At 47.1% G+C, this 19066-nt stretch overlaps 1 protein-coding gene across 6 annotated transcripts in view; it reads right to left on the bottom strand.

The window, feature by feature from the left end:
- The window catches only part of KIAA1755 (KIAA1755 ortholog), a 38723-nt gene extending 34258 nt beyond the window's left edge, over window positions 1-4465 (bottom strand). For all 6 annotated transcript variants that reach the window (XR_015138637.1, XR_015138638.1, XM_086330866.1 and 3 more), the window contains exon 1: window positions 4171-4465. Coding sequence is in view for 4 of the 6 variants with exons in the window: in XM_086330866.1 (XP_086186992.1) it covers window positions 4171-4173 (3 nt within the window). In the remaining 2 variants the exon portion in view is untranslated. The remainder of the gene's footprint in view (window positions 1-4170) is intronic.
- Between the last annotated feature and the right edge of the window lie 14601 nt (window positions 4466-19066).

The raw sequence follows: 19066 nt of genomic DNA, 5'->3' as shown, positions 1-19066 counted from the left end.
TTGCTCTGGGTGCCAGGAAGTTATTGCTCACATCCATCTAAAGCTTCTCCTGCTTTGAATCCTTTTTAGTTTTGTGTGGGTGGAAGTATGAGTGAGAATTGGCTCCTTATTAAAAAAAAAAAAAAAAACTTTCAGAAACTGGAAAAACAACTCAGATGCAGTGAACTAAAAAGCAAGTGGGAGTCAGCAGGCCCACGTTCAAGTCTAGCTTTGTTGTGTATCATCTGTGTGATCTTGAGCAATTTGGTTCACCTCTCTGGGCCTTAGTTCTGTGTTTGTTCCTTTCCCTCCTGGCTCTTTTGTCTCTGCCCTGGGGTTCATCTCCCACCCAAACCACATAAGGTTAATAACTATTATAACTAGGGCTTCTTCCTACTGAGCAAGTCTTCTGTGGCATGTCTTATGCTAAAACATTTCCATACATTCTTTTATCTCATCTTCTCAACAATTCTATGGGATGGGTATATTTATTCCCATTTTACAGATTAAGAAACTGAGCCCAAGTCAATGGTAGAGCCAGCATATGAACCTGCCCACATAACTACCAGTTCTTCTGCCTCTTCCCCAGGCTCCCTGCCACCTGGCTAGGCTCCCCTTTGGCCATGATGGTCTTTCTAACACACAGACTCAACTGTACCTTCCACTGTTCAACTATCTTGAGAAGCTCCCCAGTGCCTGAGCAGCTCATCCTGGCATTGAGTGAGTGAAGTAGCTCAGTTATGTCCCACTCTTTGCAACCCCGTGGACTGTAGTCTACCAGACTCCTCCCTCCATGGGATTCTCCAGGCAAGAATACTGGAGTGGGTTGCCATTTCCTTCTCCAAGCCTGGCATTAGTGGCCCATTAATCTCCCCAGAATCCCCTTCCTATGTCTAATACACAATACACCCTAGCTCAGGGCTTCCCAATGACCCATGTATCTCATTCATGAGTTTTTCTTACTGTTCACCTAGCCTAATTTATTGTTTAATATCCATTATTTATGGGGTTGGCCAAAAAGTTTGTTTGGGTTTTCCCAAACATTTTGGCCAGCCCAATACTTCCTATTCATCTTTCTGTCAATTCATTCTCAACTTGAATTTATTTGTATTTATTATCATGTGTTCCTGCTTCTTGCCTGGAGAATCCCAGCAACAGGGGAGCCTGGTGGGCTGCCGTCTATGGGGTCGCACAGAGTCGGACACAACTGAAGTGACTTAGCAGCAGCAGCAACACTCATTAAGATGAAAAGCTGTAAAATGAGAAATGCTCATCTAAGTGCCATCGAAGTCTCCCCTTCCAGGACCCTTTGTGGAGTCCCCACTTTGGGAAGCACATCCTGAATTCCCACAAGCTCCTCCCCAGACTGGGTGAGCTCTTCCTTCAGAGCCCTACTCCACCTGCATTTTTTTTGGGGGGGGTGCTGCTGGTGGAAATCTTAGTTCCTTGACCAACGATTGAACCCAGGGCACTGAAAGCCCTGAGTACTAACCACTGGACCACCAAAGAACTCCCCCGACCCGTAACTGTAATTTTTTCATGATATACGTGCTTCCAGGCAAAGTGATGGACTCCACTGCTCATCATTCAGCACAGAATTCCCAGGGAGTGGTCTGCCTTCCCCATTGACTGCAAGCCCCCCAGGCAGGGACCAGGGCTGACTCATCTCCAGGCCCTGATCCTTACACAGGGCCTGGCACACAGTAGGTGCTTTGGAGGACCACCCACCATTGCAAAGATAGGTACTTCGCAATGTTGAGTGAATTGAATTGGACTCAACCAGCATTTTTCAAAGCATGTGGTGGGATCACAGGTGGCCCATGGGATGATCTGGGGGGACATGAACTTGATGTGAAATCACAGTAAGAAAGTTATTCTAATTCTCTCCCAGTCCTCTTTATGAGACCAAAGAGAAAGCTCAGTGCCAATATACATGGAACACCTCTCAGACACTTAGCTACTACTTCTTTTAAGAGAAAGAAAATAGTCCTAGGCTTAGAATCATCTACATCCAACTTGATCCAGCCACAATTTTCTAATATATATTCACTTTCATTGCATTTATTTGTTCAGTTACTTTCTATTAATGACAATGAATACTGATTTTTCATGGGCATAAGATTTCCTATTTAAATATATTTTTAAACTTACAAAGTAGTTGATTTCAAGAAAATATTAAGTAAATAATAAGTAGTACATTTTGTAATTTCTTTACACCTTATCCAGTAAGTAGTTATGCAAAAATTATTATAATGATATGGAAATTTAAGAAATTGGGACTAGGTAAGCCCTAAGCCCCTGTCATAAGATTCTGTGACCTTGGGCTGCCCAGAACACTAAATGGCCATTAATCAAATCACCCTACAAACATTACAGCTGTGATGGGTGCCAGGATGTAGAGATACATAGCATGCTAGAGTGAAAGGCAGAAGAATCGGGAAAGACTTTCCTGAGGAGGTGACATCGGGTGGAGACACACAGGATGAATAGGAATTCATTTAGAGGAAGGTGTTCCACCTGGAAGGAGCAGTTGTGCAAAGGCCCCGTGGCAGAAGAGAGCACAAAACATGAAAACTCGAAACCAAAGTCAGAGCGGCTGGAGTACTCTGACTCCAGAAAAGATGGTCAAGTGGCAACCTTTAATATTTAAAGACAGAGATAAGCAGAAAATCCATCCCTCACTCCCATTCAGGAAAGAATTGTTCACCCTTTGAGAGGAGCCACTCAGTGTCTGAGCCTTGATCTGAGGTGTCTGCGGCTCAGCAGGGCATCTGGATTCTAAAACAAATAACTGCATTAAGTCTGAAGCCAGAAAAAGTGGCTTTGGGGTGGCCAAGACCACCCAGTGCAAGTTCAGAATTCAGGGTGTCCTAATTGCCACTTCCTGATAGAGTGACCCTTGGGCAGTCACTTAAGTTCCCAGAGCTTTGGGTCTCCATCTGTGGGGTGGAGATACAGCAGGTTTACTGTTGGAGGAGGTGTGAGTTACATGATCTCCTGTATGTAAATTGCCCAGCTCAGAGCCTTGCCTGTGGTGAGAGGTGAAGATCTGTTAACTTATGATGACTATTGTCAAACAGCTCCAAGAGCGACGTGTGTGTACACCTGCCCTGTGGTACGTGGATTTAGGAGTCTGGTTTTACAGTATGTCTGTGGTGTATATGCAGGTGATTATGCTCATATTCTAGCAACCTGGGGGAGCAGGCATACAAGGCTCGGGTTCAAGAGGGCATGTGTGTTCAGCGGTGTGAGAATGTTTGCATGCTGTGTGTGTGTATGTGTGAACCTGTCTGTATAGAAGTCGGCATGTGCACAAATTCAACTGACACAGATTCAACCTCATTCATCACAGGGATTAAAGTTGTGACCTGTCCCTGGAGCCCTTTTCCAAATCCCCACCACTTCTGTGAACCAGCCCGGGGCTCCTGGCTGAAACTGGGCTGAGATTCCTTGAAAACAAGCTTTTCTTTCATTCTGTTTCCAGATATTGGCACAAACACACACACACAGCACCCCAGCCTTCTCAAGGTGCCAGCTCCGAAAGACATGGCATGGGGGGTATAACCCTCCCTTCTCTCTCTCCCACTCCCCTAGGCCTACCTCCCCACCCAGTTCCCATGGGAGCACTTCCTCTTGGACCAATGAGTAGACCTGACTTTGTTTCTTTGAGTCGAAAGCAGCAACACCACGCCAAGCCTGGGTGAACAAGTCCCTCCTCTCCCCTTGGTACCCTAACCCACCTTGCCCTGTGGTGCCCGACTGGGCTAAGAGGGGACTTGAACCCTTTCCCCATCCAAACACGGTGACAACAATGCACATATCTGACCCTCAGCCTCAGGTCTGAAATGTAACACCACCCCAAGTTTGTCCAGGGTTCAGAGCTAGGTTTCAGCTCTGGTCTGTGCAATGGGATGGTGCAGTATCAGAGTTTACCAAACATCCAATCTTAATGCATCCACTTCACACAAGGACAGAAGCAGGTCCAGAGAGGAGGGAAGGAAGCCATCGCCAGAGATGGGTTTCTGCACCCTCCACCCCACCCCTTCTGGTGGGGTCAGTTAAGCACAGACCCCTGGCCAGGAACTGAAGGTGGTCTCAACGTAAAAGGAATCTGCCTCGGACATCCCTCTCTAGGGCTGTGCCCATCAACAGGGGACAGAGCAAGGTGGTCCAGGCCTTGGCAGGAGTTACCATGGTGACGGGGTACAAGCTTCGGCGGCGGCTGCTCCTCTCCCGGGTGACTCTCAGAGGGTCTGGTCAGCGCGTCGGTGCCTCCGTCTGTCGGATGCAGCCTCAGACCCTCCGCCTAGCCCTGGATCGGGCGGGGTGGGCTGGCCCCCGGGCGCCGCCGACCCGCCTCATCTGCGAGGGGAGCCGGGGATTCGGGCAGAGAGACAGAGTGGGTGCAGGAGAGACGCACGGTGATTGAGACTGGAGACAGAGACAGAAGGGGAGAGCCGCGGGCGGAGAGGGCCGGGCCACCACCGAGGGCGGCCGCAGGGGCGGGACGGGCGGGGCGGGGGCTGCTCCCCGCGTGGGACCCGGCGGCCGACGGCGGCCCCTCGGAGCCGGCGCCTTGCCCCCGCCCCGCCCGCCGCCGCCTGTGATGAGAACCAGACGCCCCCCTCCCGGCCCAGGGCCGCGGGCTGCCAAGGGGAATTTGATCTGGCCCTGTTCCTCACTCCTCCCGCCGCCGAGCTCCTGCCTCAGTCATCTTGCACCCCGCCCACCCCAGGAAGCGCCCATTGTACAGACTGACAGAACGAGGCTCTGGCGCTGTCCTGATGCTCGGTGAAGTGAACCTCGTCTACTTGCCAGCTGGGGGATTCCAGCAAGTCAGGAACTCTCGCAAATCAGTTTCCTCATCTGTAAGATGGGGATGATGATGGTGGTAGTGATGATAATGGTGACAATGGTGACGATAGTACCTGCCTCTTAGATTTGGTGGCAAGAATTATGTCCCAAGGCCTTTCCCCTGTGAAGCCCACCCATGCTTCACCAGGACCACCCAACTCAAGGCTTAGAGGAGATGGTGGTTGTGAGTACTAGTCTTATTTCTCTCAAATAGTGACCGGTTTTGTGACTGTGGCCAAACAACTGTTCCCAGCTAAGCTTCAGTTTTGGAGGGAGACTGGGAAACTAGATGATAGCTAGTTATTCTTGTTGGGTGACTCTGGGATTCATCCAGTCCTTTATCAAACATTGTACCATGCACTGAGCCATAACAAGACAGAGCCCCTGTCCTTGGGTAATGTACAATCTAGTGCGAAAGACAGGCGTAAAACACAAAAAAGTAATACCTGAGTGTGTGAACTGCTAAGAAGGAAACAGACAAATGTTAATGCTGGGCACAGTGGGGGGATCAGCCTAGAGTTGGTGGTTTAGGAAGGGGGAGAGAAGCCTAGATCTGAAAGAGGGGAAGAAATTAGGTGAAGAGTAGAGATGGAGTGGGAGAATCAGAGTTCCAGGCAAAAGGAACAGCATGTACAAAGGCCCTGAGGTAATACTAAGCTTAAAGAAGTTGGGACTAAGCAAAGAAATGAAAACGGACAAGTATAGTAGTAAGGATTTAAGTTCAAAGTCCAAGCATCATTCACAGCCCATCTCCCAACCCACATAAGTCAACCAGTCTTTTTGCAGAAAGTACCCAAGCTAGGAGCCATCTCATCTTGTTTGTATAACTTTTACAAGTCCCTTTACATCCCTGGACTTCTGTTTGTTCGTTGTTAATTCAGGACTAAGAATCCCCTATTTCTAATAGCTCCAGCCCGGGGGATCTCTTGATGGTATGTATTCAGCAGTCAAATCCTCTCCAACCCGAAGAAGCCGGTCTGGATGGTTTTGGTATCATTACTCCAGACTCGAGCTTTGGAGAGAACAGACTTGTTGATGTCAGGTGGCAGGATCCTGCTGGAAGTTGAGGGGATCGTAGGCTGGAGGTTCTAGAGTTCCAGCTTTGCAGGGAAACAGAATTGACATGACATCTAGTGTTCAGGATTTGCAGGCAATGGAGACTGATTGTGAGTTAGGCAAAAAAATGAAGGATTAGTGGAGTATGGGGTGCTCACAGAATCAGTGAGAAGGCCAGAGTCCATCCTCTGAAACATACAAGGTAAGTGGGATGGTCCTGGCAGGAATGAGTTGTAAACTCTTGATGACCGATGGAATTCCATCAACACAGACAAACACCAAAGTAGAGCTTTCCGTGTGTCAGGCGGAAAGTGTGAAAGAATTACGATGTAAATTCTATTATTGTCCTCATTTTACAGGTGAAAAAAACCTGAGATAATGAGAAGTTATGCAGTTTGTTCAAAGTTGGATAGGAGTTAACTGAGGAAACCAAAATTGGACGTGCTCAATTATGTCCAATTCTTTGTGACCCCATGGACTGTAGACCACCAGGCTCCTCTGTCCATGGGATTTTCCAGGCAAGAATACTGGAATAAGTAGCCATTTCCTACTGCAGGGGATCTTCTTGACCCAGGGATCAAACCTGTGTCTCTTGCATCTCTTGCATTTGTAGGTGGATTCTTTACCACTGCCCTACTTGGGAAACCAAAATTGGACAAGGCTGTCCATTTCTAGGAATAATGGTATAAACTAGCTCCTTTTTGCTACCACAATGAATCCCAAACTGTGTATCTCTCCCTGACAGTTTTGTGTATCTCCCCTTGACTTAAAAGAGAGATTCTCATTGGGCCATGTGCCCAAGGTCCCACCAACCCCCGAACATCTCAGATCAATGGGTCACCCAAAAGAAAATTAATTTGCATACAAAGGGTGGGAAGGGATCTGAAATGGCATATAAACCACAAGTACGCTCTTTATAAAGTCCATTGCTTGGCTCCACTGACATCCTTGGCCACTTTATTCCCATCCCATATTCTTCCAAAAATACTTTCTATTTTATGGTTCAATTCCACATGCAACCGTAAATGTACACACACATACCCATACAGCCTTGGCCTCATGTTGTGTGTGACCTCAAGCAAGTTCACCTTCCTGTGCCTCAGCTTTATCCTCTGTAAGCCAGAGAGAATAATATTTACTTCCTCACAGAGCTGTGGTGGGGATTAAATAAGTTAATGAGTGTAAGGTGCTTTGCACTGTCTCTGGTACATGGCAGAATTAATATATTTCAACACTAAAATGGTGTTGTTTATGTTAGGGACCAATGGTTGTGAAATCAACCTCTAAATACACGGGCTTAAATGCTCCATTGGATTTGGTTCATCTCCCAGGAACTTTCCAGAGGATTTTCCAAGAACTGTTCAAGTATTCATTTCCTCTCTTTTTGGTAAATGAATAACTGAATCTTGCTCCAATTGCTCCACTAAATTTGGAGAAATAACAAAATCCATCACCATTCTTACACACAGTGGAGTAGAGTGAACCGGGGAGGGATGTGCAAATGGGATCTGCTCTGATGTGCTGTGCAGCCTTGCACAGATTGAGGCCACAGTATCCACAACATAAAGCACAGGTTATAATCTTTTCCTCATGAGACTTTGGTGAGAATCCAATGAGCTAATGCATTGAGAGGACTTCACACAGTGCTTGGCATGCAATAGGTCTCCAGCAAATGGCAGCTCTATCTATGTTTCTGAGATTCCCAGGGCCAGGTGCCAGGACATCTCATCAGGGAGCAGTCTCACTTGCCTAATTTTTTTTTTTAAAGTCATGGGATTCAGAATTTATTTATTCAGTAAATATTTATTTGTTCCTACTATCAGCAGAAGTACTTGGCACACGTGCATATATTCACCCGCTTCCTACCCACCACAAACATCATGAATCAATCATGGAACTTCCTGCTGAACCTAGAAGCAGCCTCAGAATTCTCTTCAACACAGATCCAGGTTGTTGCTTCCAACAACCTGGTAACTGCTTCCAATCAATATAAGCTGGCACTAGAGATGAAGCTTATTTACTACCTGTGGTCCCTCATGTATAAGGAAGATTGACACTGGAGAAGACAGACTCTGGATGCAGAAGGCCTGGGTTTGAATCTTGCCCCCTATACATCTTTATTAAAACGAGTAGGGGACTTACCTGTGCAGTGAATAAGAATCCACCTGCCAATGCAGAGGACATGGGTTCAATCCCTGGTCCAGGAAGATTCCACACGCCACGGAGCAACTAAGCTCATGTGCTACAACTACTGAGCCCATGCTCTAGAGACTGCAAGCCGCAGCTCCTGAATCCCATGCACCCTAGAGCCCCTGCTCCACAGCAAGAGAAGCCACCACAATGAGAAGCCCATGCACCGCAACCAAGAGGAGCCCACACTCGCCACAACTAGAGAAAGACTAAGGGCAGCAATGAAGACCCAGCACAGCCAGAAAATGTTTTAAAAATCAATTAATTAGAATTAAGTTTAAAAATTATTTAAAAAATAAAATGAGTATGTATTGAGGCATTGTACCAGCCATGGAGTGTGCCCCTTACATCTCCCTTCAAGTGAGAGCCTGTTGCAGGAAGTTCCATGAGCCCTGGATGACTCAGGACACTGCTTGTGGTCAAGGCCACATGCTACCTGGGCAGCCCCTGGCCAAGCACACTGTGCACAAGGGCTCACCCCTTCTGCCTGATGTGGGACTCTTCTCTAAACAGTTCCCATGCCAGAGCTCCCCACTGGGCTGGGTGAGACTTCCTCAGTGCTATGCCACAGACTGAAATTCTTTCTGCCCAGCCCTCCTTTCCTCCTCGTTTCCTTTTGTAGTTGTCGGACCTGCGGTACAGTCCTCATCTCTCCTGGCTCCCTCTTCCCTTTATCCTTACAGGCATCACCCCCAGTGAATCTCTTGCACTTCTAACTCTGTCTTTGGTTTCTGTTTCTCAGAGGCTGCAACTAACACAGCACTGAACTGTAAAAGCCTGGGTTGAAAAGGAGTGGTTTGCTCCTCTTCTCTGGTGGTGTCTGTAGGAGGGTGGCACAGAAATGCTTGTGAGGGCTGGGGGCCAAGAGTGACTCGGAACAGGGAGGCTGAAGGGCACACAGAACATCACCCCCGGCCTCTCCAGGATGAAATTGACCTGACCCATCAAAGACTCTTGATTGTAAATGACAGAAGTTCAACTCAACCTGGCTTAAGTGAGAAAAGGGACTTTAGAATCTTAAAAGCGAGAACTAGTGCCAGAGGTCTGTCATCATTCTCCAGGTGGCTTCCCTCCCATGGCCAGGGAAGAAGGTCTCCAGGAACTTCAGGGTTACATGGTCTCAGTCAGCAGTCCTAGTACAATGACAACATTTTCCCCCTGCCTCTATATGCCACTAACTCTAAGGAAGACCCTGATTGGCCTTGCTTAGGTCACATGTCTATTCCTGAGCCAATCACTATGGCCAGAGTAATAAGGCTATTCTGATTGGCCAGAACAGATTCTATGCTCACCCCTCAGTGGGAACACATGAGGACAGGTCTACCAGGACTGCATGGAGTGGGGAGAACTTCTCAAAGAAACCAGAAGGAGGGAGATGGAAACACAGGTTAAGTCAACAAAAGCTTTGATGATCATTGCCCACTTCATAAACACTAGGAAGAAAAAAGACATTGTTTTCTCCCTCAATGACCTTCTCTTCTTACAGGGGGGAAATATGATGTTTAACTGAACTCTCTGATACCAGGTCTTGGGATCAGAGCGGAGGACTCCTGTGGACACACAGGTACCCCAGACACTGTCCCACCTTCTCCTAGGATGCCCACAATCTGGTGGCAGGGACAGGGAAAGAAATCTATGAGAACAAAATGTCTCAGTGGCCCTGAGACTTAAAACTTCACTTGTTTAATTGTCCTAATTTACAGCAGGGAGATCCACTCTGAGAGGGGTTGACTCACGCAGTGTCACACTGCCCAGCCAGGACAACTACCATGTCTGCTCTTAAAACTTCTTCATGGAGACTTGCCTGGTGGTCCAGTGGTTAAGAATCTGCCTGCAATGCTGGGGATGCAGGTTCAATCCCCGGTCAGGGAGCTAAAATCCACATGCCACAGAGCAACTAAGTCTGCAAGCCACAACTAGAGAACCCGTGCACCACAACAAAAGATCCTGCATGCCGCAACTAAGACCTGAAGCAGCCAAATCAATCAGTCAGTTAATCAATATTAAAAAAAAAAAACTGCTTCATGGTAGGGGAGCCCATGATATATGAGTAAGGGCCCTGGGTTCAAGTTCCTGCCTTTCCACTACCTCCCTGCAGTGTCATGAGGGTTTGTCTAAATTCTCTGAACCTCAGTTTTTCTCAACTGTACAATGGAACCGATAACTTCTGCTTTGGCTCCCTTCTCTGACTGCTATGAGGCAACACCCATGTGCATTTGTCATGTCCTGCAGGGGATAGCGGTTCTGAGATGCACTGATTGATCACCCGCTCTATTCCAGGGACAATGTGTGTGCTGGGGTGGCAGGGTGAACACAACAGGCAGTCCCTGCCCTTGTGTAGCTCATAGTATGGTAAGAGATCACATCTTAGTAATGAATGCACCACACAGGTGCAGGTATGGTTGTTCAAAGGAAACAGGAATCCATATCAAAGGAACCCAGTGGATTCTAGGTCTGGGAGGGCTGCCCTGAAGGCTTAAGCTGAGATCTGACAAGAGAGGAAGGATGAACTAGTGAAAGAAGTCAGGGAGGAGCATTACAGTCAGCGGGAACAGCACATGCAAAAGTCCTGTGGCAGGAGAGTGGATTGGAGGCACATTAGAGACAGAGTGAAGGGGCTGGGACTTGACCAGAAGTGGGAGAGGTGGGCAAGGTCTGCAGGTCACAGAGAATGGGAATTGTCTCTTAGAGCCATGAAAAGCCATGGAGGGAGTTACAGAGGGAGTAATGTGATCAGATTTTTTCCCAAGATTTTCCTAGCTACAGGATGGAGGATACAGCAAAAAGAAGGCAGGGGTTGCAGGGAGACCCACCAGCAAGGAGGCTGCAGAGAGTTGGAGAGGAGTCTAGCTCCAGGGGCAGTGGAAACCAGCAGCCAAGGTCCCAGGGGAACCTGGGGCTGGAGACCCTAAGGCGGGGACACTAAGGACCTTCCTGCTTCCCTCAGTCCATCCCTTAGCCCCCTGCCCCTCCCTTTCCCTCCTAGTCCAGCCCTCCCTCTCATGTTATTGTAGGACTGACTCCACAGATGACTCATCTAGGAGTTGGGTTTCTTGTTCCAGCCGTCTCCCCTTCCCCGGCTACTTGGAGCTTCTCGGGGCCTGCAGACCTCACCCCTCACCATCTGGGGAGGCAGCCAAGAGCCCGCCAGCTGCAGGGAGGTCCAAGGAGGAAGGAGCTGGGCCTCTGCCAGCCTCAGGCACGACCCACGCCTTCCTGCCTCTGTGGTTTTGCTCATCCTCTTGCCCTCACCAGGGGATCCCCTTTCTGCAAGTCCTGTTCATCCTCCCAGGACCACCTCCTCTGGGGAGCCCTGCCCAGTAGCCCCAGGTGATCTTCCCCCTTCTGCTCAGCAGCACCTGTCTTTTCACTCAACCCTCAGGAGCTCACTCTCTGGTGAAAGAAGCAAAAAAGTTCTATAATGGAGCTGTGAATGAAAATATACTAGAAGCCTACAGGAGAGAACCAGTAACACCCACTAGAGGTGGAGTCCAGGAGGTTTCCCGGAGGAGGGACACTGGCACCTGGGTTGTGAAGGAGGAATAGGAGTTCAATGTAGGGAGAAAGTTGAGAAGGTACTCCAGGCCAAGAAAATGGGGTGTGCAGGGGCTGATTGCAGGTCATTTCTTTAATGTGTGAGAGGGGCCCCGTGCATATAGGAGTTTGTGAAATGAATAAATGAACGTTTGAGAAGAACACTGAGAAATTCAGTGTGGCTGCAAACTAGTGGCATATGGACCAAACCAGACAGACAGAAAGTTTCTTAAACAACAACTGAATTTGTTGTCAATGTCTAAAAAGAATGAGGCTTTACATAAGCCTCTGAAGCTGGCCAGAAACCTCTCCCTTCATCAAGGGTAGCCAGCTCTCCTGAGTCCCCATTTGGTTCACTTGTTCACGCTATTTCCTGGACCCTGGGGACGACTGAGTTTGCACTCATGTCCAGATGACACTCTTTTCAAGGTTCTAGACCGTGAGTTGCTCACAAGGCCAGGTGTGTAACAGGTGCTCAGTTAATGTTCATTGGCTAGGTGGATGGATAGCATGGTGATTCTAAAACATACTCACAAATTTCTTGACACTCCTCCCTTCCCAAAGTGGAGCCCCTTTCAGTGTGTGCTGGGTCTAGACTCACCTGGAAAGAATCAAATGTAGAGGAAGTTATATGTGTGACTTCTGAGACAAGCTCATAAAAGACATTGTAGCTTCCACCTTGACATCCATAGGTAGAGAGGGAGATTTCCTTCAGAAGGCGAGTCGAGATCAGATCTGAACTAGAAAACCAAAAAAGTTTGTAATACAGGAGTACCATGGTCAGCTCTGGGCTTCCCAGGCGACACCAGTGGTAAAGAACCGGAACCCACCTGCCAACGCAGGAGACCTGGGTTTGATCCCTGGCTCGGGAACATACCCTGGAGGAGAGCGTGGCAATCCACTCCTGTATTTTGCCTGGAGAATTCCATGGACAGAGGAGCCTGGCGGGCTACAGTCCATAGAGTCGCAAAGAGTCGGACATGACTGAAATGACTTAGCACGCACATGGTCACCTCTAAGTTTCAGGCATGTCCACAGGCAGTCAGGTAGGAGAGGACAGAGTGGAAGAGCCTTAAGTCTAAGAAGTAAGTAAGAGGCTGTGTCAAGCATTCTAGGGGGATTAGGTGCCCTGTGTCTCCAATCCAGCGTCCTCAAAGAGCAGTCCCGGCCCAGTCCTTCGCACCCTGAGGTCCTGCCTTCATCGTTCCTCAGCCCCAGCTGGCCCTCTCAGCTGTGGAGGAGGTCAAGACTTCAGCATTTCTCAGAGGCCAAGTCATTCTCCTCACTCAGAGTCTTCTTTGTGTTGAGGAAGCAGTCGCTGCCTTGCCCAGTGTGGGGCTGAGGGGAGGAGGGTCAGTGGCCTCGGGGAACCAGAGATGGGGGGTGAGGAGCTGCGATTCTCTGTGGAGATCCCACTGGCCCCCAGGCGTGATGGGAGCCACAGCCACCAACCAAACTTGTGGTTGGGACAACCCTGAAGTCCAGTCTACCGAGGTTGTTTGAAATGGCCCAGCACTTCTGGGGAAATGTATATACAGATGGAACTAAGTTTTAATGCAGATCAGACTGCCCTGAAGTGCCATTTCTTATCCATCAATTAGGGGAAAGTTCAAAAGCTTGACGACACATGCTGATAGCCTTGGAGCCCACAGGCATCCTTACACATCACTGGTGGGAATTCAGTAATATCTAGAAGAATGACATAGGCTGTACCCTCTGACTCAGGATTCCTCTAGGGTTTATCGTAAAGACATAATTACACAAATATTTAAAAATCTCCATACAGATCATTCATTGTTATTTGTAATAACAAAATGAACTTTATTTCTATATAATGAATGTCTGGGGCCTCCCAGATGGTGCAGTGGTAATGAATCCATCTGCCAATGCATAAGAACCCAGGGGTCAATCTGGATTCAGGAAGATGCCCTGGAGTAGGAAATGGCAACCCGTTTCAGTATTCTTGCCTAGAAAATTCCATGGACAGAGGATCCTGACGGGCTACAGTCCACGGGGTCACAAAAAGTCAGACACAGCTGGGCACACACGCACAGACATGCAATGATTGTTATGCTGCCATAAAAGCTAGGAGGAAGAACTTGATGAACCTGCGTGGAGTGATTTAAAACATACATTGTTAAACAAAATGTAGAGGATTGTGCATAGTATGCTACCTTTCATGTAAGAAAAATTTTTAATTATTTATTCTACATACACTTATTTATTTGATTATGCAAAAGAAACCGAAGAAGGATAAATCAGAAACTTATTAAAAACAGTTTCTCATAAGGAACTGGCAGTAATGCAGTAGAGAAGAAAAAGGAGTAAGATTTCTCTCGGAGAAGGCAATGGCACCCCACTCCAGTACTCTTGCCTGGAAAATCCCATGGACGGAGGAGCCTGGTAGGCTGCAGTCCATGGGGTCGCTAAGAGTTCGGACACGACTGAGCGACTTCACTTTCATTTTTTGCTTTCATGCATTGGAGAAGGAAATGGCTACCCACTTCAGTGTTCTTGCCTGGAGAATCCCAGGGACGGGGGAACCTGATGGGCTGCCGTCTATGGGGTCGCACAGAGTCGGACATGACTGAAGTGACTTAGCAGCAGCAGCAAGATTTCTCTGAGTATATTTTTATACAGTTTTGACTTTTTAACCATGTAAACGTTTTACATTTTCAAAAATAACATAAATTAAAAGATGAAAACCTAAATCCTAAACTTGAAAACAAAGGGGGGAAAATGAGCTTAATTGCATGTCAAGTTTATAATATAACCACACAAAGAAAACAATTAATTTAAGTAAGTTTGGCCACAGGACTCTGACTCCTAGCCTCTTAATAGGATATATTCTAAGAATAAAGAAAACCACAAAGAAGTCTTGAACTTGAATTAACCACACTTGGCAAAAGTATTGGTGCTGTAATTCTGAAACTACTATTTCTGTTGTCTGATTGAAGAAATAAATAAATACATTAATGACTTGGGAACCTGGGTTCTCACTACGGGAAATGAAAATTAAAAACATAGCACAGAAGAAGGATCTGCAGCTATGAGTTCAGCTGGAGACATCAGTGTGAGCTCATGCTTCACACATATACACACACATACATTCTCTAGCTCTGCCCATTGAGTAGGCTAAGGAACCATAACAACCCCATAGAATTAGCACATCTAGTACCCAGATCTTGGTCCCTAAATACCATTCCCCAGTAAAAGAGACTCACATCCCTAGAGAAATGGCTGATTCCTGGATTGTTCAGAGAAAGTGCGAGGTGAACCTGAAATGTCTCGTGTCAGGAAGAAAGAAAGCCCTCAAAGAATGGTGAAGTCAAGTGAAAGGAGCCAACTTAAAGGGAATTCAACTAGTCAGAGTTCAGACAATTTGATGATCAAAAGAAGAATGGTGCAGGTTTCTCACTATTGGAATGAGAAGTTACAGACCAGCAAGGGACTAGAATGATCCAGGTGGTAATAGTTCAGAGCTGGAGACAGTATGAACTCCTACTTAGCTTAATATAGAAATAGATATAGATAGTTGGTAGATTGATAGATATAGATAGAAATCTTTATGGATATGTGTATACATAGAAGTTAGCCTATACACATGTATTTCCTTGCTCCATCAGCTGAGAGGATTTGAAGCAAAAACACCCCAGTAGCAATGAGCACACCTCATATCCACATCTTGGTTTCTAATGCCATTCTCCAATAAAAGAACCAGGGCTCTTTGGAGAAATGGATTCTTCCAGGACTGGGATAGGAATACACAAGATAAGCCCGGATCGTGTTGCAGTGCCAGCAAGTAAGTGAAAGTGAAAGTTATTCACACAGTCATGTCCAACTCTTTGCAAGTCCATGGACTTCAGTCTGTCCGGCTCCTCTGTCCATGGAATTCTCCAGGCAAGAGTACTAGAGTGGGTTGCCATTTCCTTCCCCATGGGATCTTCCCGACCTGGGGATTGAACCTGGGTCTTCCGTATTTCAGGCAGATTCTTTACCGACTGAGCCACTAGGGAAGCCCCAGCAAGTAAGGAAGCACTGAAAAAAAAAATTTTTTTTTTTTTTAGTGCGGCAGGTAAGGAAGCACTAAAATAAAAATCCACAATGATGGCAGCATGTCAAAGGGACACAGAATCCAACTGAAAGAGCTTTTAAAGACCAAAGCTGGAATAATTTGAGCAAGCAAGAAAATAAAGCATTATATTTTTATAAATAAATAAGTGGGAGAGAATAGATAAATATTCTTGCAGAATAATTCCAAATAATTTATGTAGATACGTCACCTTCAAGGAGATAGAGCATAGTTTCTCACTAAAGTGTCCCTGGAGAAGGAAATGGCAATCCACTCCAGTGTTCTTGCCCAGAAAATTCCATGGACAGAGGAACCTCGTGGGCTACAGTCTATGGGGTCTCAAAGGGTTGGACACGACTGTATGACTAACTTTTACTTTCTCACCAAAGTGTGGGCTGCACATAGTGATTTTGTTTTAAAGAGCTCAGTATGGAAAGGAAAAAAAAGAGTAACTTTACATGGAGAAACCTGGAAAACACTACCTCAGCCAATTGATCAAGGTCAACATCAACAGTGATAAACCCTCTTGGGAGTAAATGCTCTTGATACATACAAGGATAAGGTAATGAAGTTAAGTTACCAACTGTCTTAGGCACACTGCACTCTACTCCCACTTACTTTGCAAAGATGCCCAGAGAGTCCAATAGTTTTCCACAAGGCCACACAGCGTGTCCATGGCAGAATCAAGATTCAAACCCACTATCCTGATTGTTAGCCCAGGGATCTACCCCTAAATTCCAGAGTGCTAGAAATGGGAAGCACCTAAAAGGTCTGTTTACAGTATTATCACAGCTGCTACCATCGAACACTCATTTCATAGAGAGGGTAAGTGGGGCTCGAAGGGTTGGTTGAATTTCTTCCACATCACCTTGGAATGTCAGAATTGCGAAAAAATAGGAAATGGGCTTCCCCAAGTCATGTATGCCCTCAACATCTGCAGCTTTAGCCTGATTGATCTTCATCCCTGGAATTCTCAGCACTAAAATATTTCTGTCCCCCAGATTCTAGTTCCTTCTCCCTCTTTTCTCAAGAGAATGGCCCCTTCCCCTCTGTGGCCCCACTTCAAGGCTCTAGGGCCACCCAAGGACACCCAGGGACTTCTTGGGGTGAAAAGGCCTGAGCAGCAAGAAAAAACTGGGCAGACGGAGCTGTGGCCATGGGGCTGGGGTCACAGTGCGGCCTTTCCCCACCAGCCAGCCAAGAACTAAGCTCCTAATGAAAGGGCTAAATTGTGCTGTGCAGCTGTGCTTATCCCCGCCGCCCTCCTTTCAATCTGCAGCCCTGATAGGGGATGGGGGAAGTCAGTGCGGGGGAAGGTCGCTTTCTTCCTGCATGCGCTCCACCCCCCAGCCCCAGGGGATCCCCCAGGACTGTCCTCCAAGGGCCATCAAGTGCCACTTTCCCCTTCTGGTTTCTCTTAAGGCAGAATCTTAGGTCTGCACAGTGAGCAGGGGACCTAGCCATGGTGTCCAGCTGTCGGCACATCAGAATGACCCAAAGGGGTGCATTACATGCAAACTGTCTCTTCTTCTCCAGAATCGGAACCTCCAAGGCTGGGCCTGGAAACTGTATATTTTCATAAGCACAGCTGGTTGTGAGACACCTGGTTACACAGATTGAGAAAAACTGGGGTCCACAGAGAGCTGTGGACTTGCTCGGAGTCACAGAGCAATTTTTATGGCTAGACCCAAGCCAACTCATTCATTCATTCAGTCATAAAAGCATTCACTCAGCACTGACTCTATCAGGCTATATGTTAAGGATTTACCAGAAAGGTTTGCTAACAAGATGCTCACAATAAGCAAATGAGCAATAAACAGGTCCTTCAAAAGCACAGTGATAAATCTGACCACTGAGACATCCAAGATACTGCAGGAGCCCTGCAAAGGCTACTTAACCAGGCAATGGGGCAGTAATCAGGAAAGGCTGCCTGAAGGAGGTGATAACCCAAGCAGACTCTTCAAGGAAGAGTCTACAGAATATCAACGTTAGCAGAGGAAGGGCCCTCCAGGAAGGTAGATCAGCTTGAGCAAAGGCTTGGAGGTGATAAACAGCATGATGTGAAGTAGCGTTAGTTGCTCAGTCGCATCCGACTCTTTGTGACCCCATGGACTGTAGCCTGCCAGGCTCTTCTGTCCACGGAATTCTCCAAACAAGAATACTGGAGTGGGTTGCCATTTCTTTTTCCAGTGATGTGTATGGGCAGCCAAAAGCAGCTCAGTGTTGCTGAAGCCCCAAATCTGAGGCGGGAGGAATTAGAAATTTCACTCACTGGTTATATCTATTAAGTGCTTACTGTATGCTGGACCTTTTTCAGGTGCTGGGTTTGGGCGGAGATAACAAAGCAAACGAAATCCCTGCCTTCCTGGGCCTCACGTTCTAGTAGGAAGGAGAGAAAAACACAAACTGGTAAGCAAACAAGCATATAACATGCATGAGGTGATAAATGCTGAGAAGGAATAGAAAGCAAGGTGAGAGGCTGGGGGTGCCTAGTTCGTGAGAGGCAGATAAGAAGTCCTCTTAAAGAAAAACAGTCATTAGTGGAGATTTAAAAGAAGCAAGGCAGTGAGTCATAAAGAATTTGAGTGGAACATGTCCTAGGAAGAGGGAATAGCAAGTTCAAAGGTCCTGAGGCTCAAGTGAGATGGAGAAAAGCTGGCAGGGACCAAGTCAAGGAGGAACTTATGCAGCATGCTAAGAATTTTGTTTTTCTTCTATATGTAAAAGTGTAAATCAGCAAAAGATTTAAGCAGAGGAAGGAGCTTAAATGTAGATTTTTTTTTTTTTAATTTATATTTGGCTATGTTGGGTCTTCACTGCTGCATGCTGGCTTTCTCTAGTTTCCAAGAACGAGGGCTACTCTCCAGTTGTGGTGTGCAGACTTCTCATTCAGTTGATTTCTCGTTGCAGAGCATGGGTTCCAGGCATATAGAGTCAGTATGGGGGAGCAGCACATGGGCTCTAGAGCACATGTGGGGTTTAGACTGCAGGTTCAGCAGCTATGGGGCACGGGCTAAGTTACCTTACAGCTTGTGGTATCTTGTCTAAACAGGGATCGAACCTGTGTCTCCTGCATTGGCAGGCAACTTCTCAACCACTGGACCACCAGGGAGTCCTTAATGTATATTTTAAAGGTCCTCCTGACTACCATTTAGACAACAGAGCAGACAGCAAGGAAAATCACTGAGGAGGCTGCTATGGTGGTCCAGGTGGGAGGAGATGGTGGCCGGGGTGGGGCGAGGGTGGTAGTGGTGAGGTGGAGGAGAAAAAAAAAAATGCTAAACTTACTCTCCAGAAGCAACATCCACAAGGCTGGACTGGTTGCTATTGGTGGGACACAGGGTCATCTCTTAGAGGCATCCTTGGACCTGGATGCACAGG

This window comes from Bos grunniens, chromosome 13 (assembly GCF_055505025.1).
Source record: "Bos grunniens cultivar Pamir isolate PY7600 chromosome 13, Bosgru_T2T1.0, whole genome shotgun sequence".
NCBI classification, from domain to species: domain Eukaryota; kingdom Metazoa; phylum Chordata; class Mammalia; order Artiodactyla; family Bovidae; genus Bos; species Bos grunniens.
The sequence above is the reverse complement of the archived record's forward strand: the minus strand, read 5'-3'. Positions and strand labels throughout refer to the sequence as shown.